The sequence below is a fragment of the Plutella xylostella genome, chromosome 10 (assembly GCF_932276165.1).
Source record: "Plutella xylostella chromosome 10, ilPluXylo3.1, whole genome shotgun sequence".
NCBI classification, from domain to species: domain Eukaryota; kingdom Metazoa; phylum Arthropoda; class Insecta; order Lepidoptera; family Plutellidae; genus Plutella; species Plutella xylostella.
The window spans coordinates 11432736-11458769 of NC_063990.1; the positions used below are offsets into that span (position 1 = coordinate 11432736).

The window sequence follows — 26034 nt, forward strand, 5'->3', positions numbered from 1 at the left end:
TGTGCTGTTGAACGCCACGTAACGAAACGTCAAAAATTGTTGATGTCGCTGATCATCACAAAATTTTATTAGAATTTTGTTAAATTTTCTTTTAAAATGGGTTCTTCTCAGAGCTCTGAAGTTCCCGGAGGCGGTTCTGAAGGATACCATGTTTTACGGGTGTGTAAAGGGTTTTATTGACACTGGAGGTTCCTTTGTTTTCGTTTTTTCATCCAGTGTAAAACATTGACATTGTGTTTTTCCAGGTTCAGGATGGCTCGCCCGGCCAGAAAGCCGGTCTGGAAGCATTTTTTGACTTCATAGTGGCCATGCAAGATACTAGGCTAGACCAAGACAACGACACGCTAAAAGAATTGTTAAAACAGAATATTGACCGCCCTATAAAGATGTTAGTGTATAGTAGTAAGTCGCAGTCAGTTCGCGAAGTGAACATAGTGCCGTGCAGCACCTGGGGTGGCCAGGGGCTGCTCGGAGTCAGTATTAGGTTTTGCTCTTTTGAAGGAGCCAATGAAAATGTGTGGCATGTTCTTGTAAGTATTGCACATTGATTCCTATCATTATTATTACAGTAAATGATAGAAAAACTCATGTTACCTACTTTATCTTTGCAGGAAGTTCACCCATCATCTCCAGCTGAGTTAGCTGGGCTGAGGCCATTCTCTGACTACATAATTGGGGCTGATTCAATAATGCATGAGAGTGAAGACTTGTTTACACTAATTGAGGCCCATGAGGGGCGGCCATTGAAGCTGTATGTGTACAATATAAACAATGACTCCTGCAGGGAGGTGGTCATCACCCCTAACACCAACTGGGGAGGAGAGGGAAGCCTCGGCTGTGGGATTGGCTACGGCTACCTGCATAGGATTCCTATTAGAAATGGCACCACTGGCCCTACTCCCCCACTAAATATGACTGCTGCATCTATGGTAAGTTTCTGATAGTTTTGTTGTTATGTTGGACAGGTGATGAGATTCATGAGTGCTTACCTACACTTACTTAATGATAACCATAATTTACTTACCACTCAATTTATAATTAAAGACCAAATTTACTTTTATTTTTTATAGAGGTATATTTAAAGAGATTGGTCATTTGTGGTCACATTAATTTCTATTAAATTATCGTTCATTTCAGGCCAGCAACACACAACAAAACCTAGTATCTGGTGTACAAAACATGAACATCAATGAAGAGAACCACCCCCTGATACCACAAACCTCAAGTGTTCAAGTGGTGGACCCTCCGCCACCTCCGTTCCTAACGGGAGTTCCAATGGTGAACCCTTCAACGACATACAGTACTCAACCAGCCCCGTCTCAGCCGGACCCTAGCGGTCCCCCTATTGGAGGTCCCACTGCAGGGACCCCCGTGCCACAAGTAGCCACCTCTATGGTCTCCAATGTAGCTGCCTATTCTAGCAGTAAGTATTATAACTAATGGCTCAACTAGTAAATATCTATGTTTGATTATGTTTTATAAATTGGACACAGTTTAATCAATTGAGCACAGTTTAGGTTCCAAGTAAAATAAGATTACATGGGCTGAGAGAGAAATGTACTGTTGTACTTCATGAAATACCATTACAAATCTTTAATTATTTTTATAGCACTAAACCTCTAACAAATGTTGCTCTTATCTCAAATTTTCCCTTTATCACTAGTTGCGTATTAGGCAATATAATTACTACAAATTAATTAGATTGCAGCAGTTATCAATTTCAAAAATACCCAAACCATTCTTTTCAGACTTAGCGGATGCGACACTGACAAACCTGGGCAGCATACCGTCGGTGTCCAGCATGCAGCCGCCGGCGCCGCTGCCGAGCCTGCCCGGCCTGCCCATGAGCCAGCCGCAGCCCTACATCCCCACCTACCCCACCGCCGCCGCCGACGCGCCCCCGACCATGATCCCCACGTTCGACATGAGCAGCTTCCAAACCAGTACTATTCAGCAGCCGTTCCCGTCGGCTGGCATGCCCGTGCTGACCCCCGTGTCGCTGCCCGGCATGCCCGCCATCACCGTCAGCACCACGCTGCCCGTGCACACCATGCAGGAGATCCACCACCAGCACCACCAGCAACCCGACCTATTATCATGAAATGATATTCACTCGTTGACTCACACCGTCTGCCTTCAAGTGCGCTCGAGCACGATATTGTTGCGTTTTTATTCAGTTTGTGACTGTTATGTTCAAATGATGTATATTGTATACCTAATGTCGCGTTGGAAGGTAGATAAAGGGAACTTTGGATACGCGGTCGGGATTAGTTCAAAGTGCAATGAGGTTTCGATGTTACAGTCACGTAACAATGTAATGAAACAGGTACATCATTCATTCCATAATTTACAAGCAAAATACCCATCGTAACACCTTTTATAGGCTTGCTGCTTTTATGGTCACAACTAATGATTTGAGAAAGCTATATTGGGACGCATTTATCTAATTCATGAGTAGGTAGAACTATGTACTTGCAGTATGTTTAGTTACGGCCTAGACATAATATTGCTATCACGGAAACATGCTGAAACAATACACGATGGACACATGAAGCGAAATTCAATTAAGTTTTATGCATATATTTCTAATATATTATTTAACTTTACCTACCTTCCTACATTTTAAACTTGTATGTTAAATTATCATGTGTAAGTAAGTAATATTATGTTCAATTTAAAATAAAGTTGGAAATATAGTTAATTGTTTTGTTTCGCTTTTTTATATCCTATCAAATCGAGATAAAAAATAAATTTTACTACAAAAAAATAAGTTAATACTACCTGCTGGAATTAACCCATTAATTTGTGACAAATTGATCACCTATAATATTATAATATTTCATACCTAATTAAAAACGATAGGTAAATAGCTATTTAGGTATACCGTAGACTAATTATATTTATGTATCTGGTGCTTATTGGCACACTGATTGCTACTCCATACCTAAGTGGGCCTGCGTAGTTATTGATATTGTAATTAGGAGATGACTGGCGACGCCGGGTACACTCGCCGCAAAAACAAGTTGATCAAGATGCCCGCAGTGGCTTTGCGTAAGAAAGTAATTTGCAGGACAGGTTTTGCATAGAGCAGATGATGCTAGTGCTACGCATCAATGCTATGTCAGAGAATCAGTCAAACTGTTGGTATACCATATAATTAAATATAATATTAGAAGAATATGAATCTATGATAAATACGTAAGTATTCATCGCAATTATAGGCTTAGGAAATGTTGATTGGTACAATGTACATATTTATACCTTAACCTACCTACATTTCGGTCCGCGATGAGGATGTAGTATTAGGGAAACAAAAACAACAAACATTTCAATCACGACCGTTATAAATACTTAACAAAATTTTATTTCTTAATATTATTTAAGTCATTTTTATGACAGGAATTAAATAAAAAATTAACTTATCAATAATCGTTAATGAAGGTAAGTACTTAAGTAGAATATTAGAATAACTTAGCAGCAACTTTGGCAATTTCATTAAAAATACAATAGGTTGGTAATCCTACAGCTAATCTTAAAAGTTAGTCAAAACACTGGATTGGCATTGGCACGGTTTGGTAGGGTTATCAATGGTCCTACACAGGACTCATTTGATCCTAACAAATCATATGTACCTACCGTCGGTGTTGTCCTTAACTTAGAATTAACTATCTACCTACTTAATTAAAATTAGGGGAGATGCCTAATGTCTAGCTATGGTAGATTAACGAGCTGATGATGATAGGTAAGTTAAGTATGTAGTTACCTAATCGTAATAAGTTAAGACAATGTGGTGAAGTTCTGTATACTCGGATCTTGCGAGACATGAAAGAACGATAGGTAGACAGATCTATACCTAGTAGGCTGTGGACCTCGTGGCACGTTCCATCACAAAAACGATTGTCACATTAGCTTGGCGTCCGCCTCAACCATCTACAAATTAGTGTTATGATGGTTCTCATCCGGCGGCTTCTCCGAGTCCATCCCCATGGCCAGGTTATCATGTCCCCTGGTGAGGCCTATGCCGTCGCTGTAGAACACGCCTCCCGCGAGCTCCGACAGGCGGCGGCGGCGGCGCGTGTCCTTATCGTCGGCGACGGTCGGCGGCCGCACGCTCGAGCTGCGGCGGCGTTCGGCGCCCAGTCGGCGCGGGACGTGCAGGATTTTCTGGGGAGGGACATTTGTTAAGGTTAAGTTGGTGGGGTTGTAGGATATGATTCTAGATTGAGTAGATAGGTAAATCAAATTAAGTATCATGGCTATACCTACGCTTTGTGGGAGGTGGAATTCATTAGAATAAGGCTACCTTTAAAAGGAAAACTTAAGTAAGTATATATCTTTGTGCATCATGGGCTCATGTATAGTTGCTGCCCCACCCATTCTTCGTCCACCCTCATTGCACCCATCTTATGCCGCAGGGCAGACGTCCCAATCCCTACTCTATGAAGTTTCAGTTGGAGTGGAAAACACCGATATGTGCAATATTTCATACCTAAGTAGTTACTACTTAAATCATAACGAAACCTTTAACAAAAGTGGCAGCCAGAAAACTCCGACCACCGCGCACCGTTTGAAAAACAATTGATTACAAAATCTCACACACGCAGTTTATAGAATAGAATTATGCGAACTTGTTGAGCAACATAAGAGTTCCGGTAGACTTTCATAGCAAAGCGGAGGTCACGCGGTGGCGACCGCGTCACGCGCATCGCGACCTCGACATACATCGCTATTGTCACCGAAACACTGAAAGTGGACAGCGAACTAGCTTAGGTCTTCATTCAATACGCCTATAGATGTATCGTTATCAATCTAGATCACGTTTAGTTAGATTGCCTAGGCAGTTTGTCATCTAATTGAGGTTACTTACATTAAATTAATGAAAGTGATCTTCAATCGGCAAATCGGTCAGCAGTATGAATGACCTTATTAGCTAAAATTGTGTACTTATAACGGAATTTTGTTTAGGTACCTACCTACCTATATTCCATTCTAGAACCTATTCCATTCCAGTCGGTAGGTACCAGAGGTAGCCTAGGTAAGTACTATCTCTACCAAGTGATGCGAGGGTATTTTATAAATGTTACCTTCCGGATTGCGACCTTTAACCCTCCTTTCCAATAACCTTGCGTACCTTCATAGAGTCCGGCAAGGAGTTGAGCAGCGCCACGACGGGCGGCGAGATGAGGTCGATGGGCACGGACGTGGGGTCGCGCACGCCGGTGGCCACCGACACGAGCAGCCCCGTCAGGATGGTGGCCAGGCAGCCCAGCGCCGAGTACCACAGGTACGAGACTCGGAACAGCCAGAACACCGCTTGGTCTTCGTTCTCCCTGGTGATAAATTTGTTCGAAGTTAAAGAACTTGAAACAAGAACCAGTGGATGAGGCAATAAGTATGTATGTTGTAGAATTATTAGCCAACTTGGAAATGCCTATGGGAACCATATATATAATAGGTAAGTACTTAAAAAGATCCTGTCCGCAACTTTCATTATTGTGGCTACTTCTGGATGTGGAAGAAATGTTTATTTCCAACATTCGACCATCAATAATAAGACCTGACAATGTCGATTGTGATGATTATGAAACTCACGTGAGCTGAAACGATGCAGTGAGGTTATAACTCGCAGGGCACCCCTCCACGGAGGTCTCGAGGTGGTGCAGCGGCAGGTGCGCGAGCTGCGCGCCGCCGCCCGCCGCCACCACCAGCGCCAGCCCCACCACGCCGCCCACCACCGCGCCCTAGAAAGAAGAAAGGTTGGACAGGGTTACTTACTACAGAATGGCTAGAGGGTAATCTTGCTTTACGAGAGACAAGAATCCGAGAGCTTTCATGCAATCGGTAAGTTTGTTTAACAGCAGTTTAATTATATTGTTAATTATATGTACCAATATTTGTTTGTTAATAAATAAATAAATAAAAAATAAAAAAAAATAGCAATGCACGGCGGACCCATATTTTGTCTGTACAGATATCACAAAACACCCTGTTTTTGGTTCGCTATTCAATTACTTACCGTGAATATTAAGAAACCCTATAGGTACTTATTATTTATTGTAAGGAATTTCGGTAGATCTATTCATAGTAATAAATTTCTAAAGGTAATTTAATGGGTGTTAAGGGTTATCCGACACTGAACATTCAATTAGCTAATGGTAATTGAATATTTATATAGTACCGGTGAACCCTATCTTGGCCTGTGTGTGGTGCGGCAGGGTCATAAATACACACACCAGCCTCCAACATTTGTTTTATTACTACCTAGCTGACCCAACGAGCTTGTTTTCCCATTTCTTCATGGCAAAGGCATGGCATTCTTCAGGTTCTCATTGTATCCTATCTTTTTTCCTGTTCCGGTTCCCGTCCCCATATTGCATAGCAATAAAGTCCAAATTGACTCTACATTTTCGCACACACTCACACACTCACTCACGCCTTGTACTAATGTACTCCCTTGCGGGGTAGGCAGAGGTGCATTGCTGCACCCACTTTTCGCCAGAGTGTTATATTGGTCCCAATGTAATAGGGGGCGGGCCTATTGCCATTTTACGGGCACATCCAAGACCCGAGAACAAATATCTGTGTTTAAACAAATATCTGCCCCAGCCGGGAATCGAACCCAGGACCTTCGGCTCAGTAGTCAGGGTCACTAAACACTACGCCATTCGGTCGTCTTAATTTTCGGTGGAAAATATTTGTACTTATATGGGAAAAAGAGAAGAGCTGTTTTAGCATTTTACCGGATATTATTCGGCATTTTCGTACAAGTTCCTTCAACATACCTTAGTATTAGCCCAAGGGAACAGCATGCCGAGGCTGAAGAGCCCCAGCGAGACGCCGCCCGCCATGCCGTTGAAGCTCAGCGCCAGCTGCAGCACCGGCCCCAGCCGCTCCACTAGGAACACCAGCGCGAATGAGAGGGCGCCGAAGCCGAGGCACACCCAGCGCGCTATCTGGAATTACGAGGGGAAAAAGGACTTTGTGTAATGTACATTTTCACTTTTTGAAAGGGAAGTCTACGACTATCATATCTTTGACTGTTTTTTATTTTATCAGTCTGTTTGTGCATAGTTTTCTTAGTTTACATGCACCAGAATTTAATGCTACAGCTATGTAACTTACATTTAAATTGATACTTAGTCCCAATCTGGAGTCGGACTTATAGGACTGAATTTTTTAGCTAAGATTTGATAAAGAATCCAATGTGGTACAAATTATCGTCTAACAATCGACAATTTGTATCTATCTGTTTCATTTATAGACCGCCTATTGTACATTAGTTCTATGTGGTGTTGTCTGATTTATGTGGTGTTCAATAAAGCAATATTCTATTCTATTCTATTATAGGTATCTGTAGTCTGTAAAAAATTTCAGGCCATCTCTTCTATTATTTACTTAATATCTATCGGTGTGTAACAGATATGTAAGTATTACATCTATGTGATCGACACTCGACTCTCGGAGGAAGCCGACCGCTGCTCCCGTGGCACGGATATTTATTACCATGTGCGTATCACTTTACACTGATATGCTAATTGAACAGTTGGTGAAGAGTAAGTAAGTCTTAGTGGCTTTAGTAATAGTTGTAGGCATACCAACAGAACTAAGGTAAGTAGTTTGTTTACATTCTGAAAATCGGTCGGTATTAATTTGTGAACTAAGCTAGAATTAGCTTATCACGCGGTTTATCCTATCTTTAGGTAAATGCTAAAAACTGTCAATAATGTAGCAGCTTATTTATTTATTTATTTATTTATTTACTTAGAGAGCTTAGAGCTTAGCTAACCATCCTCCTTCTTTTGTTCATGGCTAAATAGCTACTGTTGTAGAAGCATAGGTAACAAACTATAGACATCATTATTGTAGATCGTGCACTCACCACAGCACCCTTGTTCTCGGGCAGCGTGATGCCCAGCAGGCCGCCGGCGATGTCCTGGCACGCGATGGCGGCCAGCGAGTTCAGCGCCGACGCCACCGTCCTGCAACCACAAGCCACCTACTTACTGTCTTCATCTCATCATGTCATTACACGTGTTATGGCGAGAGAGGGGTCACTCTATGTGACGAAAAACTAAGCTTCTGTGCGAGCTACTCTATCTCGCATTAATTAACGATTTCACGACAGATCTCGTTTTCGTCAGTATAAAGTAACCTTCTAGCAGATTTGCGAAATGCGTTGTAAATTGCACACTTGGCGCGGCCGAGGCTCGAGTTGGAACCGGCGCGGCGCTGGACGTTTCCAGTTCGTGGTGGCGCGGGTTTGTTTCGGCGGTTGCTGGAGAGGTTTGTCTCCCAGTTTCGTTTCGGTGGTGGGCCTGGATAGGTCGAGTGTAAGGATACCGCATTTGTTACCAGTATTGTGAACTATTCTACAAGGTTTTACTTGGTCATTGTGGGCGCCATGAAGGATACTGTTTCATCCAGCCTTTCAGAAGCAACTGATTGGTGCGCCATATACCAGAGAGAAGCATCTAGGATAGGAAAACTTGTGTGTGATAGTAGAGACTGCCCTGCACTAGTCTGCTGGTTTAGCAACCCTTATCATTGCTGCTCAGTGTTGTGTCTATGTATGTATGTGTGTGTGTTTACCCGAGGCTGGCGGCGAAGATGCCGGCGACGAAGAACCCGGGCACCCCGCGCGCGCCGCCCAGCTCGCGCACCACGTACAGCGGCAGCAGCCGGTCCGACGCGTTGATCTGACCCGACTGAAGGAAAAAATAACGAGGTAAATACCATGCACTTTTTAGTTACTGACAATAGTTTTAAAAGATCAAAGACTATGACTGATCTACGAATAGAGGTCATTGGTAACAACTGAAATTTATCAACGCGTAAAAGTGAAAATTGCTACGCGCTACGCTCGTAGCGCTACGACGTTCGTAGCAGACGTTATAAATTTTGACTATTAAAATTTAAAACTTTTATACGTATGCTAATTTGTCTAGCGATTTCATGTGTTAATGAAATGAGATTACCAGATAGGTGTTGATTTTTCAATACATGGCTCGCCCAATGGCGCAGCCTTGCCCTTTCACCCGTGATCTTTGCGTTTCGTAACTAAATACTCGAGTAATTGGAATCAAACTACAAATTCTTCTTGTGTAACTAGTTTACTGGAGAGCTATTATATTTATGTTTGTTCGTGATTTCTATTTTTGGTTCATAGTGGAAAATAAACAGTAATCACCCGGAGACCTATCTAGGTCAACCATGGGTCAGGTCAGGCGGACCAATGTTAGCCATTCCACGCTACTTAGCCTCCATAGTATGTAGCCTGTATTGGAGAGAGCGGTGGTAGCTCAGTCGGGTAAGCGCCTACTTCTCACGCAAGAGATGCGGGTTCAAATTCCGGCGCTGACATCATGCTACCATCGCTCTTACAGTGAAGGAAAACATCGTAAGGAAATCTGCATATCTAGATTTAGCACATCTACATAATGTGAATCCACCAACCCACAGTGGACCAGCGTGGTGGGAAGGCAGCTAAGTCCAAGCTTAGGAAGACAGTTTAGGCCTTATGGATAAGCACAAAAGGTTCCACTCGAGAGAGCCAGGTGTAGGTTCCTACACGCTAACAAAGAATAGATACCTGTATAGGATCGCAGTCAGCATAATGCGCGGCCAAAACCGCCCCAGTCACAAAGTTCACAGAGTACACCGCTATCAGCCCCAGCGCAGACACCCACAGAGCCACGCGCGCCTGCGCAATGCGCTCCACAGACAGGTACTTCTGCACCGACGCCTGGTTCGCGCAGAACATGCTGACCCAGTACACGGTGCCGCCCACCACCACCGACCAGAACGAGTGACGCACCGTGGGGTCCGGGTTCATGCTGGAAGAAGACGGAGGAGTGGTGAATGGTGGTTTAGAGTAGGAGTTGATGTGGTGGTAGATGATGATGAACGTTTTACTGCTAATGGTATCACTCCCTGATAGGGTATAGTAAGAGGTGGCATAAAATGCCCATATATACCTACATCATCATCAGCCAATAATCAGCAATAATCATCTACTGCTGAACATAGGCCTCTTCCAAGGAGCACCACAACACTCGGCCCACTGCCCTCCTCATCCAGCCACTACCGGCTACCCGCCTAAGGTCGTCGGTCCAGCGGGCAGGAGGGCGTCCAACGATGCGTTTGCCTGTTCGTGGTCTCTAATATGTATAAAGTCACCTATTGGCAGTACCTTACCTAGTACCTACCTACACATTTATTATTCATAATCAGTGAACATGAGCGATACATAAATCGCAACACACTTCTCCACTCTGACTACTCTTATGTTTTTGTAGGTGATTTACTGACGAAACTACTTAACAAAATTACTCCATTGCATAGTATAAATAACTACCGACGCCGACGATGGTACTTAATGCGTCCTCAATCTATGTAAATCAGTGTATCGCGTACCAACTCACATTATATCACATTACGATCACTTACAACGAGTTATTACATCATACACACATACCTACACTACATGCGTAGAATGTTTTCACTTCATAGAAAGTAAATCTTGGTCACCATGGCTTGTTACTAGTTGTTACAATAATACGTTACTACATTATTAATCTCGTTGCTAAGCTTTCATTATGGCTGAGTTATGGTAATGGACTTTGTAATGTTCGCTAAACGAGCAATGATGGATCACTCATCAGATACGGTATTTGTTCTGAGTTATTGATGTGATTATGATTATGATACTCGTATGGAAGATTTACATTGACTAGTTAAGACAACCGATGATAAAAACCCATGAAATTTGTGTAAGTACTTATAACTCTTGAACGACTGGACTGATTTTGGTGAAACATTTGCGAATACTTTAAGTACTAGATCTAGTATTCGTTATCCGTCTAAAAATAAGGATAGTTTGACTCATCAGATTAAACAAATAGCTCAAATAGCTGCCAATCCTATTTTATATTTAAATATGGCTAGCAGCCGAGCCCGAGTACTTATACTAGGGCATGGCAGCTAAACGGTTAAAAACCATCCCCATATCAAACAGCCCTCCTTCTCCTTACTCAAAGAAGTGCAGCCTGCCCGTGGTCCGGGCGTGGTCCCACACGTGGTCCAGCCCCCCGGTCCTCGCGGCCCCCAGCGCCAGCACCGCCGCTAGCGACCCCAGCAGCACCGCCGACTGGAACGTGTCCGTCATGATCACGGCTTTCATGCCGCCCTGGAACAACAAGTTTAGTGTAAATCACCATTCAGGGGCTATATTACCTACACTTACTGCAGGGTAAACAGAAAAGGGGGTTTGGATAACCGTTTCAGGGTTATATCATTTTAACTTTGGCAGCATTCTGTATACTTACTCAATGAAACATGCTGTTAAATTAAGTCTATTAGTCTGATCTCCCAAAAGAATACGTCGTAAACATGCTTCCTGCCGTGCTTCGGATGGCACGTTAAGCCGTGGGTCCCGGTTGCTTCTTCGGCAGCAGTCGGCGGCTTGAAAACATCTGACAGTCGGGTTGGCCACTTACCCGACAACTCTCTCATCACAAGCTTGCTTGTGTTGGGGTCCACCAACCCGCACTTGGCCAGCGTGGTGGACTAGGCCTATAACCCTTCCTTCATTAGAAGGAGACCCGTGCCCCAGCAGTGGGGACGTAATGGGTCGTGAATCGTGAATCGAAAAATGCTTCCCGCCGGCTACCAAAGCTCTTCCCGTGAACCCACTTGCTTAATACTACAACTTTTATTCTTTAATTCCTACGGGAAACGATTTTTAAGAAAAGTGAAGGTCGCAAGAAAACCCTAAATTACTTACAAACTTAGTTATTATTAGTATACTTAGTATGATACGAACCTGTGACGCGTAGAAGATGCACACGACGTACACGAGGGACACGGCCAGGTACGTGTTCAGCCCCGTCACTGAAAATTACACAATCTTTTAATGGGTACACTCGATCCGCGATATTCTACGAACGGATAATGAAACGCCATTTAATTCGTACGGTCATTTCAGAGATGAGAACATATTAGAAGTTGCTGAAAAGTTGAATTTGATGTGTGACCCCTCTTCGACTTACAAACACTGTTGGAACACCTGTGCGCTGCATACGTAGTACAGGTAACGGTCATATTAATTGTTATCAATATGTATATTGATGATACAATTTATTATTTAGGTGACATAACCTAGGTACTTAAAACTTTCTCCGTCCAGGACCACCATGGACGGACTTATATTTAATTATGCTTAGTCATCCCATCATCCAATGCACTCATTGATATGGACTGATTGCTGCAATTGAAGTGCGCGGGCGAAGCGCAGCGGTTCACATTTACGATTGACGATCGATCGTTAAGAAGCCATGCATATTATAACTGAATGGAAGTTTCATGTGACCTCTTATTTTATTGGGTAGTGTGATTTCGTAACATTGCGTTAGTGCTTATAGAGGCAAGGCTGGTCCTAGGGTGCCTATAAAATAACTTCCAGGGCTAAGCCATCACCTAGAATCTAGATATGATCATGAAAGTCGTGTCACGTAAAGACACTTATAATAAAATGTAGTATGATGTAAGAGCTGCCCTCTGCAGCTACTGCAGTGGTCACATTACTGTGCCTTTTCATAAGTCCCCTGAGCCAAGCCATAATCACTCTTAACTCCGTACGATAGAGGTTCTACCAGGGGTCTAATGTGAAGGGAGGAGTACATTCGGTGATGATTAGTATGGAGGGCAGCGCGGGCCGAAATTGATCGCGTCTTGTGACGAATTAGTCGCTAACTACTTACTTCACCCACATTACATAAGCAGAATTGCATTCACTGGTTTTATTAGAGCAATGCAATCCGTGATTTTATATGCTATTACTTTTGTCATCAATTATAAAAGATTGGCGCATGTGTCTGCATTCTTAATTATTTTATAGGATTCCTTACGTAGGTACCCAACTCTCCTATTTTAAAGTTTGTGTTATTTTATGTCATGTCTGACTGTCTGACCATCCATTCTACTATACTCATTATAGGTAACATATTTGCGACTGACCATTTAATTCGTGGCTGTAAGTACTTGAAGTTTTCACTTCCTGATAATGATAACATAACATCAAATATATAAATATAGGTATAGGTCCCGTACCTTGGGTACATCGTCACATCGTCAGTAATATCTTAAGTATTTTATGTCCAACTTGTACTTGTATGATGAGTGGACTGCGGCGTGTGTTCATGCGGCTAACAGACGTGGGCGTTGCTTCGACGTGTTATAAGTTATTAATGTTTATTAAACTAGCGGTGTCTCAGACACAATTAAAGTAATTGTTGTAATTCCTTGTAAGCACTATAATGATTGTGAAATGATAAACATTACAGAATCTAGAGTGCGATGACGATGGTAAGCGGCTATTTCGGTTAGAAGTTTTCCTGGTTATGTCGTTTTTTTTAAAAAAATGATTGTCACTCCACCGACTTTATGTCCGTGCCTTATGAAGAGTGGTAATTTTTATGAGATCATTTTTCTTCTTTTCTATTCTGGTTATGTCGTTCAGATTATTTAGGTTTTCTATAATTAATTGAGTGGTTCTGTATTCTGGTGTAAATTCACTACCTAACTAACAGACTTTGTAGAGAGTATAATGTTTAAGTGTGGAATTCGCTGCTTTGGAGATCCATTAAGTCATCTCCACACCCAGCAACCGTGGCTGACGCTGCATGATCTCATCCTACTTAACTAATATTATAAATGCGGAAGTAACTGTGTCTGTCTGTCTGTCTGTTACTCTTTCGCGCCAAAACTACTGAACGGATTTGAATGAAATTTTGGTATACTTACATAGGGTCTAGACCCTGGGAAAAAACATAGGCTACTTTTTATCCCGGAATTCCCACGGGAAAACTTTTTAAGGCGAAGCGAAGCGCGCGGGCACAGCTAGTTATATATAAGTGAACCTGGGCTAGTAGTACGGGGCGCATTTAAGACGTGACATAAGTTTTGCATCGTGCTCACTCACATCGCGCAGCCTCGAGAGCGAGCGCGGCGGAGAGTAACTTTTGTCACGTCTTAAATGCGGGCCCATACTAGCCCTTCTAATGATTATTGATGATGATGCCATAACCCCTCACCGTCGGACAGCGTATACGGCGTAGGGCGTGCAAAACCGGAAGGTTTTCAAAACCGGTTTTGAATTTTCGGTTTTCAGCCTCAAAACCGGTTAACCGGTTTTTCACCGGTTTTGATATTACTTATATATTTTTTGTCATACAGTACTAATTAAACAAGGGACCCATATTCTTAGATAGAAATATCCACAAAACATACGAATAAAACATTTTTTATGATATACTTATCTGTTTTTAATCAACCATATGACAAATTAATAATTTAGTGAACAGGAAAAAAAGTTAAATAAGAATTATCATAGTACTTACTGTTATCACATCTACAAAAAGTGTGTGGCACCTTAATGGTGTTTTTATATCGTTCTGTTATCATCAATAATTGTATATTTTAAACATACAGGCAGATTTTGAAAAAAAAAAAACATTTATCGTCTGATTCTTTCGACCACTCTATAGTAGCAGTAAGATGATAAATGTTTTTTTGATGTATTACATATTTGTTATCAACGCAACGAAAGAAAGCCTAACTCATTGATGGACACGACTGCATTTGATTTGAAGTCCTCAACACTTCATGAAAAAAATTCCATAACGTCGAATGCAGTCCCCGCACTTGGCCTAATTATATTTTCAACAACGGTCAATGCAGTCCTGTTTTACCCAGAGTTTGTATGAAGACCACCTTGTTGTGCTTTATTGGCCAAGATTTCAACGTTATAATTATGTGCACCCAGAGTACCTTTTTTTCACACAGCAATAAGTTTTCATACAGCAAAAAGTGTGAACTCACACGTCGTGTTTGCTTTACTGCGCCTAGGCAGAGTGCCGGCATGTGCACCAGAAAATCGTCACTCAATTTCCATACAATATTTTAGTGCTTTTTTATGAGTTTCACCATTAATCTAGTGTCCATCAGTGTGCCAACCGATATACAAATTCTTTTATTTTTAGAGTTTATGGGTTCAGATTCTAATGTATGTAAAAAAGTATATAAAAATACGATCAAAACCGGTGAAAACCCGGTTTTCGGTTTCCGGTTTTGAACTCTCAAAACCGGTTATGAAAAACCGTGAAATATTGTCCGGTTAACCGGTTTTCGGAAAAACCGGTTAACCGGTTTTGCACGCCCTAATACGGCGACTGGCTGACGCTGCTTGGTGTGATCCTGATGATGATGATAATGACATAATACTCACCGTCGGACAGCGCGAGCGCGGGCGCGTACACGGCGACGGCGGTGTACAGGATCATCTGCAGCATGTACAGCGCGCTCGCGTACACGCGCACCGCCTTGCAGAACCGCACCTCCTGCGAACAAACGATCACATTATACCTTTGTTACCTAGGTATATACAGTAAAGAAACCTGATCATCATAGGGGTCAGGATTCTATGTCCCATATAGTACTGTAGAGTGTGTAGAGGAATCGGCCGTTGTCCTACCTAAAGCCTAAAATAGATTGAAACCTGCCCGTGACATCAACTTATTGTGCATGTGCATGGGATGTTTTAAACGGGCCAGCAAAGCTATCCGCTATTAAGGTACTTGTTCACTATGTAAGAAAGTCGTAATTTGTACTCCTAAACCCAAATTCCCTCGCGCAGTTTAAGATTCACTCCGTTACCTTCAAATGGACCGATTACCGCGAACCAGCGTAGAATTACCATTTCAATACGGAGCAATAAAGCGACTTGAGCGTTACACTGCTACCTAATATTATTAGAACTAGAGAGGTTAATGTGCAATACTCTTTTATCTGATTTATAATAGGGTCTTTACATGTGTGTTGTGTAAGCATTGCCTAGTGCCAGCATGCCGCTAAACTGCCTAGCTGATGAAATAGGTCTTTATTGACGAAAGATCCCGAATTCGGATCTCTTTACGACCTTATATTTCTAACTGCTGAAGATTCGATGTAAGATATAATGTCACAACAGTAAGTTAATAATCTCATTTTATAGTTTCATCTTGTATGCAAGTGCTTTAATAGCTATAATTATGTCTCATTAGACGCAGGGGGTCATTCTCAACAGCTTTTGTAAGTAGGTCTCTCATGTAATTTCGCGAAAAATATAATGAACTTCTTCATATAAACTTTGCTAATAACGTGACTTTTAACTAGGTCCCTGTGAATGAAGTTAAGGGTGAATTTCCCGCAGCCAAAAATTGCGTGGCATCAATGAAATCGGTACTAAAAAACCAAGTTATAATTTTCTAATATTTTTTTCCGGTTAAGTGAAATAGTTATCTATGTGTAGCACTAAATATTTTATTAATAGGATTAATGGATATTTTTTAAAAATATATTAAAACTCCAAATCTTTCATTGCCGTGTCTGTCCCCAAGTCACCACGTTTTGTATTATTCTTCATTGATGAAAAAATATTGAGTATTGATAGTTAAACTTAGTTTCATTTGATACATTAATAGTTAAAGTATTGTCACGGAATACATTTATTGAAATATATAAAGAATATAACGAACGGTAAGTGAAACTTCATGTGTCCCAGAACTTCTGTTCATCGCCGTGTCCTAAACATGATCAAGGATATTGTTTTACCTATGAACTTGGGTGCCCCCCTCAGTGCGCTAATCGTTTCTTACAAGTGTCGCCTAACTGCTCGACGTGGAAGGAGGTACATCGGCGCCCGCGTTTTTGCGCTATAGTGAAAATCAGTAAAAATTTTGGGGACTGGACATTTTTTCTTTCATTGCCGTGGATAGATATAACTTCTATAAAATTAAGTTTGTCTTCTAGAGTAAGCATTCAAAAGAAAGCTTTTTGAAAATATTTACCTCATAAAGTGTTTATTTCTTCGAATACTTAATACTTTTTTAGTTATTTATATTTAATGCCTTGGTTTTCATCGCCATGCTTTCATTTCCGTGGCTTCCGTGGCCAATATTTGCTATGGCAATGAAAAAAAAGCCACGGCAATGAAAAAAATTTCATTGCCATGTCTTGTAAAATAATTTGTATTCATTGCCGTGGTTAGGTTATTCATTTCCGTGGACAGGTTATTCATTTCCGTGACTTATGTTTTCATCGCCGTGGTATGTATGATTAGGCAAAGTAACATATCTTTACCATCTTTTACGAGCGGTGGTAGCTCAGTCGGGTAAGCGCCCGCTTCTCACGCCAGAGATGCGGGTTCGATCCCGGCGCTGACATGTACCAATGAGTTCTTTTAACTTAAGTACAATGTATACCATCGCTCTTACGGTGAAGGAAAACATCGTGAGGAAACCTGCATATCTAGATCTAGCAAATCTAGATATGTGAACCCACCAACCCGCAGTGGACCAGCGTGGTGGGGAAATGGTCCAAGCTTAGGAAGGCAGTTTAGACCTTGGGGATATGCACAAAGGTTCCATTCGAGAGAGCCAGGTGCAGGTACTTACACCCCCACAGAGAATAGAATAGAATAGAATACCATCTTTTACCTGTAATACAGGTAATACCGATCTCTGACATATTACCTACAGGACTAGTCAAATTACCTCTTTTTGCAGTGCGTTAAAACGGGTGCGTATCGCGATGTATAAAAACGAAATATATCTCGAATCACAACATAATTATAATGAACGTTATGTATAAATAAGATCGGTGGTAGCTCAGTCGGGTAAGCCACGCCAGTGATGCGGGTGCGAATTCCGGCGCTGACATGTACCAATGTGTTCCTTTGAATTTAAATACAATGTATACCATCGCTCTTACGGTGAAGGAAAACATCGTGACGAATCCTGCATATCTACCTATAGATTTAGCACATCTAGATAATATGTGAACCCACCAACCCCCTGTGGACCAGCGTGGTGGGAAATGCTGCTTGCAACGTGTAGGCCTCCGTATGAACTTGGGCAAGACAAAAGTCATGTAGAATGTTCACATAAAACCGGAGCCGGTGATCGTTCGTGAGACAACTATCGAAGTTGTGCAATAATATGACTACCGGAGGCAGACTATTAGGCTAGGCAGAAGCAACTTCGACAAGGAGGCTGAAAGGTGCATCCAACAGTCTTCAACCATTGCGCCCTGACAGTTATGAAATATGGTTCAGAGACGTGGACACTGATGGTGGTACTGGTCCACCGATTTAAAGTCACTCAGCGTGCTATGGAGAGAGCTATGCTTGGGGTTTCTCTAATGGATGGTATCAGAAAAGAGGTTATACGTCAGAGGACTAAGGTTACCAACATAGCTGTCAAAATATGCAAGCTTAGGCAGGTAGCCGGTAGTGGCTGGATTCGGACGACCGAGGACCGAGTGTTGTGGCGCTCCTTGGGAGAGGCCTATGTCCAGCATTGGATGATTATAGGCTAATGATGATAACATGTACATTTCATATTATTACACCAATTAAAATATACTATGATTTAGCATAAAGTTCATAAAATATTCTATCGTATCACATAATCTGTGTTAAATTACACAACACCATCAAAACCTCTAGCAACACAACCTAAAGATAGGTGCGATGACGAGAAAAGAGAGGAGGAGCGGTTAAGTGCACATGTTCATCAAAAGCGAAGCGGGGCTACATGGGGAGACGCTCTATGTTTAGGTTTTGGTGCAAGGAATTTTGACTGCATTATTATTATTGGCGCTATGTAGGGGGACGCTTAGCTGACCAACATGTGCACCTAACCGCACCTATCTTTATATTTTGGTGCTAGGTGTTTTGCCGGTGTTGTGTAATTCTGCACAGATTATGTCGTATTATAGTATATTTTATGAATTTTACATAAAATGAACAGTATACAAATTGCATATTATACCTTATGAAAATATAGATGTTATAGGTAATTAAGGTTTATGAACGTTATTAGTGTGAAATGAAACATTTTGTTTCATACGTCGCAATACGGATCCCACAATGCTACTTAGAGAATTCCATACTATATTCTTATTTTTTATACATACTCTCGTTCTTTCTTTCGTTCCAATATCTATCCAAATATTTTTGCCATACATACCTGTCTGAGTTTGCGTTTCCCTCACAGTATTTTTAAAAAATTGCAGAGGATTGATTCTTTTATTTCCATTGTATACAGTTCTTTCATTGCCGTGGAAGTTTGCTTCATTGCCGTGGGCCTTTGTTTCATTGCCGTGGACGCTTGTTTCATTGCCGTGAACGCATGTTTCATCGCCGTGGCACGAAATTTTTAATCATCTGTATCTCGCTAAGTTTTTAACTTATCTGCTACCCATTTAGTAAAAACACTAACATTAACAAAAACTTTAATAAAAGCGTTTTTCCAATATAAAAAACCTTAAGATAAAAAAGTCCACGGAAATGAAGATTTTTTAGGACTTGTTGAAATCCACCCTTAACAATTTTTTTGAGGAATTTTCAAAACCAAGCTCTTAGAACAAACATTATTTAGAATGACCTCCTCAGACTCCTGACTCCCAACTATAAGAATTTTACAACAGCATCTACAACAAACATCGCTCTCCACTCACCAGGTACTCATAGCAGGAGGTGAGCCGCAGCCGCATGAACACGGGCAGGTACAGGCGGCTGGTGACGGGCACCACCAGCAGGAACGCCACGCAGATCATCCAGAACTGCGCCCCGGAGACGTACATCTCCGCCGGGTTGCCCAGCAGCTCGATGGCGGTTATGAAGCTGGAAGGAATGCTGTCATGTAGTGTTTAAGCTTGAAGTTTGAGAGCTTCTTCTTCTTCATCTTCTCCTTCTAGCAAGCTAGTGTCTGCGTAATTTTGGGCTTGTAGCTATAATATTGCTCGTGATATCTGGTCCATTCACGCTAACACGCAAGACCAAGAAGAAGAGGTTCTAGCACGTGACTATTTCCTTCATAAATACATATCTATCTAACCATAATAACCCTATTCCATTCCTATTATATATATTTCATATATGTCATTCGCAAAAGAGCTGACGAGTTACAATGCTTTTTGTTTAATCTTCAGCCTGTAGGTTCAAAATGCAGTCTATTGACGCTGATTCCTATCTACCGACATACCTGGCAGCGAGACTGAGCGCCATAGGAAAGGTGCCCATGGAGGAGCCCCCCAGCAGGAAGTCGTCGCTCGTGGTCTGCGCCTCGCCGAAGTACCCGTAGAACACCCCGATGGCACACGACACCAGCAGCATCGTCGCCAGCACCAGGTAGTCCTGCCAGTGGAACAACTCCAGCGGAACATCGGGATCAGACGTCGCATTGGCAGCAGGCAGCGTCGGCGATGCACCCGCAACATTTATTCCATTTAAAACTAGAAATATTGAGATAACCTGAAAAGCGTAAAGTCCGTTTTAACATGGCAATTAGATGTGTCGCAAATGTACATAAAGTAGTGATCTTTTCGCAAGAGCCTATCGATTCCCTTTCTAAAAGCGTCTTAAACTGAGATCGCGATCGTTCTAAAGAGGCTTTGTGTAACATCGTGCGTGGACCTTGCGCCCCGACGCGGCACAGATACCCACGAGTACCCACTGTATCTATGTGTTTACATGTGTACATAGAGCAAGTGTATTTCCCTGTCGGCTAATCACAGGTTCCCATCTCCGCAGCTCCATCAGCCGGCGGCGGACGGGTCGACCTTTCACATACGTTTATACGCATAATTCCACCGCCATTGCATAACCTAACAGTTGTTTTTGCATACGTTTTAATTAGAAGTTATTTTTTAATTATCCGACATCTATCAGATTCTAAAACCATTAGGAAACGTGCGTTGCATAACAGACGTGGGTGAGCCGCGTTCAGGGTAACAATTTGCTGATCGGCGAAACATTTGAACTCGCAATTGACTCTACAAATTAGTGCAGTTGATTGATGAACTTTTAAAAGCTATAAATCGTATCAATTATTCAATTTGTCAATCTCAGACGTAGGAGGTAGAGTTACGGCTAGGTATAGAATGAATGAACTGGGTTGGGAATAAGAGCTTTATGACATCACGGATAAATCATCTGTGTAGCAGGGCAATCAATCGAGTGTTTTTTACAGTAAAGTCCGCAAATTATTCATGAAAGGCATAAAGACCAATTTACAAAAGCTTAGTTTGGTATAATTTCCCACGAGTAAATGCAAATGCAAAGCTCTCGCAGACAACATCTACTAACTAAGCTCATATTAAATCACATGAATGTCTCGGCTAAGAAGTTATCCTTCAACTCCTACGCACGTCGTCGGCTGCTGGCGTGACGGACGCGGAGTTGGACACGCGATAAGCGGCGCGGGCGCAGCCGCACTCAAGCTTACGAAAAACTAACTTTAGGAGCTCTGCTGCGCTAACCACAACTCTATCTCCTTATACTAAACGTAGAGGTGCCATGGCAGCTATGGTTTGTCAGTTATTTGTCAGGCTAGAGTAGCCCTGGGCGGTGGAAACCAGCGGCGGCGGGCGGCGGCCACCCCGCGCCGGATCACACCGGATATCTTCACCAGCTTATAACCAGCGCATGCGCAGGCTCACATTCCAACCAATTAGCGGCCGCCGTTGATTGGAATGTTTATATCAAACTTATTAGTCACAAGGAACGACAAACTGGAAAGGGCCGAATTAATTAATTTTGAGTTCTGGGAAGTTTTGTTTCAGTTCGTCATGTACAGTGAGATCACAACACATCAACTCATAAGTAATTGATCGTCAAGGAAGTAACAATAGTGTTATAAGTAGGTACATAGGTATACTGCACACTACACAACTATAATTTTTCAGACCATCCATTCAAGGGTTGTCTGGAAAGGATCGCTGTAAGTGGGCGACAAATCAATATAATTAGGCGGCAGAAACTCTATCTCCCTATCCCAAAGTACCAAAACCAAAAGCTAATTAGGTAAGTACTATTTCCATAGGTATTAGTAGTCATATTTTTCCACATTTTCAGTACTGCGTGCCTATCTTATATTTTTATCAATCACCAGATAAATGTATGCTATTGACTAATCAAATAAATCATTCAAATCTGTTTATTGAACTTACAAGTGAAACAAGGCTCTTTTATGATGAAAGACTCAACTGACATGGTACATGGAATACACACTTGTTATATTTTTAATTTATGATTTTAGTTGTGTAAGAAGGAATTAACCTAGCTTACACTGAGTTGCAGAAAAGAACTTAGCTAATGTCGACATTTAAATGTATGGCTGCCTTGCTTTAACAGTATACGGATAGACAGAGAAAGACATAGATTTAATTCCGATATTAGCTTAAAGTTCCTTTGTGCAACTCAGCTAGAATCATATCTACCCAAAGTCTCGGACATTCTAATTAAAACATGGTCGAGAATCGCCACGAGTGGCCCTTGGCCGTATGAACTTAGAGGTTAGAGATGCTTATATGGTAAGGTTCTTACATATTGGACATTCTGTATCACGAATACCAGATGTATTACCTAGTTAGTTGCGATATGTATGTAGGTACTTATTCATAAGTACTATTACAGCGTTTGTTACTCTTTCATGAATAAACCACTCGAGAGCTAGAGATGTGAGGTGAAAGCACAGTTCGCTTGCGAAATTTCGTTTTCTGTAGGCTACAGTGATCCCCCAGGGGTGGCTGGATAGCGAAGGCTGTGTTAACGACTGGACGAGTGATCGAATCCTATCTCATCTTACTGCAGACAGAGATCCCTGCTGAAACTCCTAAATTCGGTTCTAAAGATTTATGACGTGAATATTAGGCCTATGTATTATCACATCGCATTGGGAGAAACATAAAATGGAATAGTTAAATAGAGTGGTTCCATGCGGAAAGTTATTTATCGCCGTTTTAATCGCGTATTATGTGGTGTGGTACCTAGAATATTCACATAGTAAACATTTTATGACATTGCATAGAACAAGGCGGACTTGGGTGACCATTCATCATACTCAATGTTTAATGCCACAATTTTTTTACGTTAGGCACAATCTTTGAATGCTAAGTATTGCCGAAGAATCATAAAGAGAAAAACCTTTCAGTTAATAAATACTTAGTTCTTTTTAGTACCTATCCTTATTAATTCAATAGTAATAATAAAAGGATTATTACGAGACCATGAAGTTGGTCTCTATCACACAAGTAGCCATTATCCAGACATAGCGAAACGGGCCCTAAGCAACACAAATGAATGTTTCAGTTAATATGTATTAACTATAATGTGACGTGTGCGTGGGAAAATGATGCTGTAAGAAATCCATCGTAAGTATTTTCAGTCATCGCTGAATCACACTGAAGTCGAACGGCCTACGATCATTTATGTATGTCCCTCTTTCGTTGGTCTACGCTACGGGTGATATAAATCTAGGTTCCTAGTAAGTATATTAAGTATGCATAAAACAAAATTGCAACTAGGTATAGTGAGTCTATTGCAATTTAAAAACCTTTAATGATATTTGTAAGCAACTGTAGTAACTGTGGTAACAGTATTTAAATAAGTAACATAATATTGTTGTTCAATTATGATAAGAGTATAAAAATAATTGTTATACAATGTTAAAATATTACAAAGTACTCAGATTATAGGTTTAACCTAGTAAAAGCATTCAAATATTATAAGTACAGTGTATTAATGTAGGTCTGTATTTGAATTGCGTAACATTTATACTCACTAAACGAAATTTATATAAGTCAAAAGGTTATTTCGTGATGTACCAAATTAGTCTGAACTGATTGAGGTAAAAAAATACGTTTCGGTTATACTTACAGAAGTTGCTATTTCTGTTGCGGAACCTCTAACAACCTGCGTCTGACAGCCGCTGACCAATTAAATTACACTGATTTACAGTTACGAACTTAAAACTTACCTTAACTTTATCACTAAAAGTGTTGTAACTTCTACAATTGAATTGTTTATCCATGATGACCTCCAGTCTGGGCACAGTCTTGTTTACAAAACTTGTTCAGTATTTAGTTTTTGTCACTGCGATAATACAGATAGGTAGAACATATCCGATGGCGGCGGCCAGTGTGGTGCGGAGACTGGCGTGGCGCGGCCATGCACACCAATCAATGGTAATTAAGGAGCTTCGGAGCTCCACTCCTCAATCAGAGCACTCCCCGGGCCCTGCGCCTGACTCACTGGACACGTACTGCGGGTTCACACGACCAGCGACCAGCTCATCTCAACTCTATCACACATGATTTAGCACTCAATTAATTACTCTCATTGAGCCGCGGGGGGTACAGTGTTTATAAAACATCCGCGATAACCGTTGTTCACTTCCATGGGATGCAATATGTTTCCCACTGCATAAACTAGTCGCGCCGATGGCGAGTCTACGACACGATCACTTCAATTCTTCTGATTTATTACACAGCAACACTAAATGGTCATTGACTTTGATCTCATGAGTCGAGTATCAACTAAGCATCATTGTATCGTTCATAAAATATCAACGCTCTTGTCCAATACAGTTTTGATTTGATGTTTCAGCGATTATTTCTTTTTCAGTAAACTTTTCATGAAACACGGTCGTGGGCAGAGAGCAAGTTATCGAGAGCGACTAACAATACGACTCTACATTGCACAATTATCGTCAGTCATCAGGATAATTTTACGCTTCACGCTGCCTTTTCCTTCAATCGTCATTAAATGAATATAAAAGTACACCGTGTACCTACCTACTGTGTAACTGTGATTAAAATGACAAGTTCAAGTTTAAACAAGATGTGGTCATTCTTCTTTCTAATCAGTAAATTAATTAAAATGTAAGATAACACAGAAATTTTAAACAAAATACATAGGTTCATATGGTAGGTGCAGGTGCATGTACCTGCATTTAAGTGGATGTAAAAGGTTTCAGGTATATTAAATTGAGTACGTATTATTATTGCTTATCAGGTTACGTTCGATGGAGCAAGTTAGGAATTTTCTGAAGAAACAGGAAATAAGACGTTGTGAATATGTAGGTACCTACTTATCAAAATTGTTATGGAAACAAGAAACAGTGTAGTATCTGTGTTTTTATGTTATTACTTACTAACTTCTAAGAACATAAAATTTTTAAGTACTTAGGTGTAAAAGCAGTCGGATTGATCTAGCATATTATCACGCAAACACTTTGTTTTATAACTTGAATGTGTCGTAAAGCTCAATTTAAAATGCACTAAGTATATACGTATGCCTGTCGGTACGATAGCTAGGTAGGTAAGTACCCACGAACTCAGGCAACCTCCGTTCCATTCACCACATTCACTACACAAGTCTAAACCTTCCACGCATAAATGATAAACCACATTTGCGTATTCTAATTGAAAGCCGAAGTGAAAGTCTCGCTCCATCCTTTATTGAATGACCTCTAGTTAAATTAGACGAAACAATTAAAATTAATAGAGATAGGTACCACAAGGTTTGTAAAAGTACCTCTACCTTATCTGCAATTTAGCACAATGTCCTCGAACATACGTAAGTAATGATTTCGTACATAAGCTTAAGCTTTGCACTAGAGCTTAATAAGAACTTTTCACAGTTTTCTCGTGGATATTGTACTTATACTAAACCTTTTGCCGGAGCTCTACGGGATAAGAGCTACCTGCTCACCAATCTTTAGCAAGATAAATCCATGAATTATGTGAATCCTATATTAGAATGACTATAGATATAATTATGTATTTGAATGCTTTTCATTTGGAGACACGAACATCACGAGCGAAGCCCTGAAGCTGAAGCTTCAAACTGCAGGTGGCGGTCAGGAGAGATTTGGATTAACATTACGTATGCCTATTAAAAAATAAAAGCGAACGGGACGAATAAGTATATAAATTGCTGTTTCAAAAATACCACCTGTCGTAATGCTGTGCAGGGTATATAGCTATAGGTAAGTAAGTACAAAGACTAGCACAATAAACTAAAGACTCACGGGTAACAAAATGATGTCGATGTCGCGACGCGGGACTGTGGGAATGGGAAACTATTATGATAATGTCACCACGAGTAGGTACAACAACAACAGAGAAATAGAGCGTTCCGGCACTTGACGGAAA

General features: G+C 41.3%; 2 protein-coding genes and 1 long non-coding RNA gene across 4 annotated transcripts; 2 read left to right on the top strand and 1 right to left on the bottom strand.

Moving 5' to 3' along the window:
* Positions 1-12: 12 nt before the first annotated feature.
* LOC105391826 (Golgi reassembly-stacking protein 2) lies at positions 13-2699 on the top strand. Its single transcript, XM_038118031.2, has 5 exons — positions 13-159; positions 246-530; positions 612-929; positions 1138-1423; positions 1749-2699. The coding sequence occupies exons 1-5, from the start codon at positions 97-99 to the stop codon at positions 2099-2101; spliced, it is 1305 nt and encodes a 434-aa protein (XP_037973959.2). The 5' UTR covers positions 13-96; the 3' UTR covers positions 2102-2699.
* On the bottom strand, positions 2448-23990 carry LOC105391834 (sodium-coupled monocarboxylate transporter 2). 2 transcript variants are annotated; one of them, XM_038118120.2, is made up of 13 exons: positions 23856-23990; positions 20082-20350; positions 19555-19720; positions 15284-15395; positions 11822-11889; positions 11031-11185; positions 9590-9833; positions 8590-8705; positions 7880-7979; positions 6783-6953; positions 5593-5741; positions 5132-5330; positions 2448-4164 (listed from the first exon to the last, which is right to left on the bottom strand). In XM_038118120.2, exons 1-13 carry the CDS (start codon positions 23907-23909, stop codon positions 3931-3933), a joined length of 2037 nt encoding a protein of 678 aa, XP_037974048.2. In that variant the 5' UTR covers positions 23910-23990; the 3' UTR covers positions 2448-3930. The 2 variants fall into 2 exon arrangements, with proteins under 2 accessions (XP_037974048.2, XP_048479387.1); XM_048623430.1 differs by having other exon boundaries at positions 23756-23865.
* Positions 23986-24695, top strand: LOC125489040. The gene is made up of 2 exons (XR_007266693.1): positions 23986-24063; positions 24503-24695. It is a non-coding gene; the product is annotated as an uncharacterized LOC125489040 (long non-coding RNA).
* Positions 24696-26034: the final 1339 nt, after the last annotated feature.

Bases quoted from the DNA above. Each gene is read 5' to 3' on its own strand.
- LOC105391826 (XM_038118031.2), top strand. From the start codon at position 97: ATGGGTTCTTCTCAGAGCTCTGAAGTTCCCGGAGGCGGTTCTGAAGGA. The intron at 160-245 runs GTGTGTAAAGGG...GTGTTTTTCCAG, and splicing joins AAGGATACCATGTTTTACGG to GTTCAGGATGGCTCGCCCGG. The intron at 930-1,137 runs GTAAGTTTCTGA...CGTTCATTTCAG, and splicing joins ATATGACTGCTGCATCTATG to GCCAGCAACACACAACAAAA.
- LOC105391834 (XM_038118120.2), bottom strand. From the start codon at position 23,909: ATGGATAAACAATTCAATTGTAGAAGTTACAACACTTTTAGTGATAAA. The intron at 7,980-8,589 runs GTAAACACACAC...TTGTGGTTGCAG, and splicing joins ATCTTCGCCGCCAGCCTCGG to GACGGTGGCGTCGGCGCTGA. The intron at 6,954-7,879 runs GTGAGTGCACGA...TCGTAATTCCAG, and splicing joins CCGAGAACAAGGGTGCTGTG to ATAGCGCGCTGGGTGTGCCT.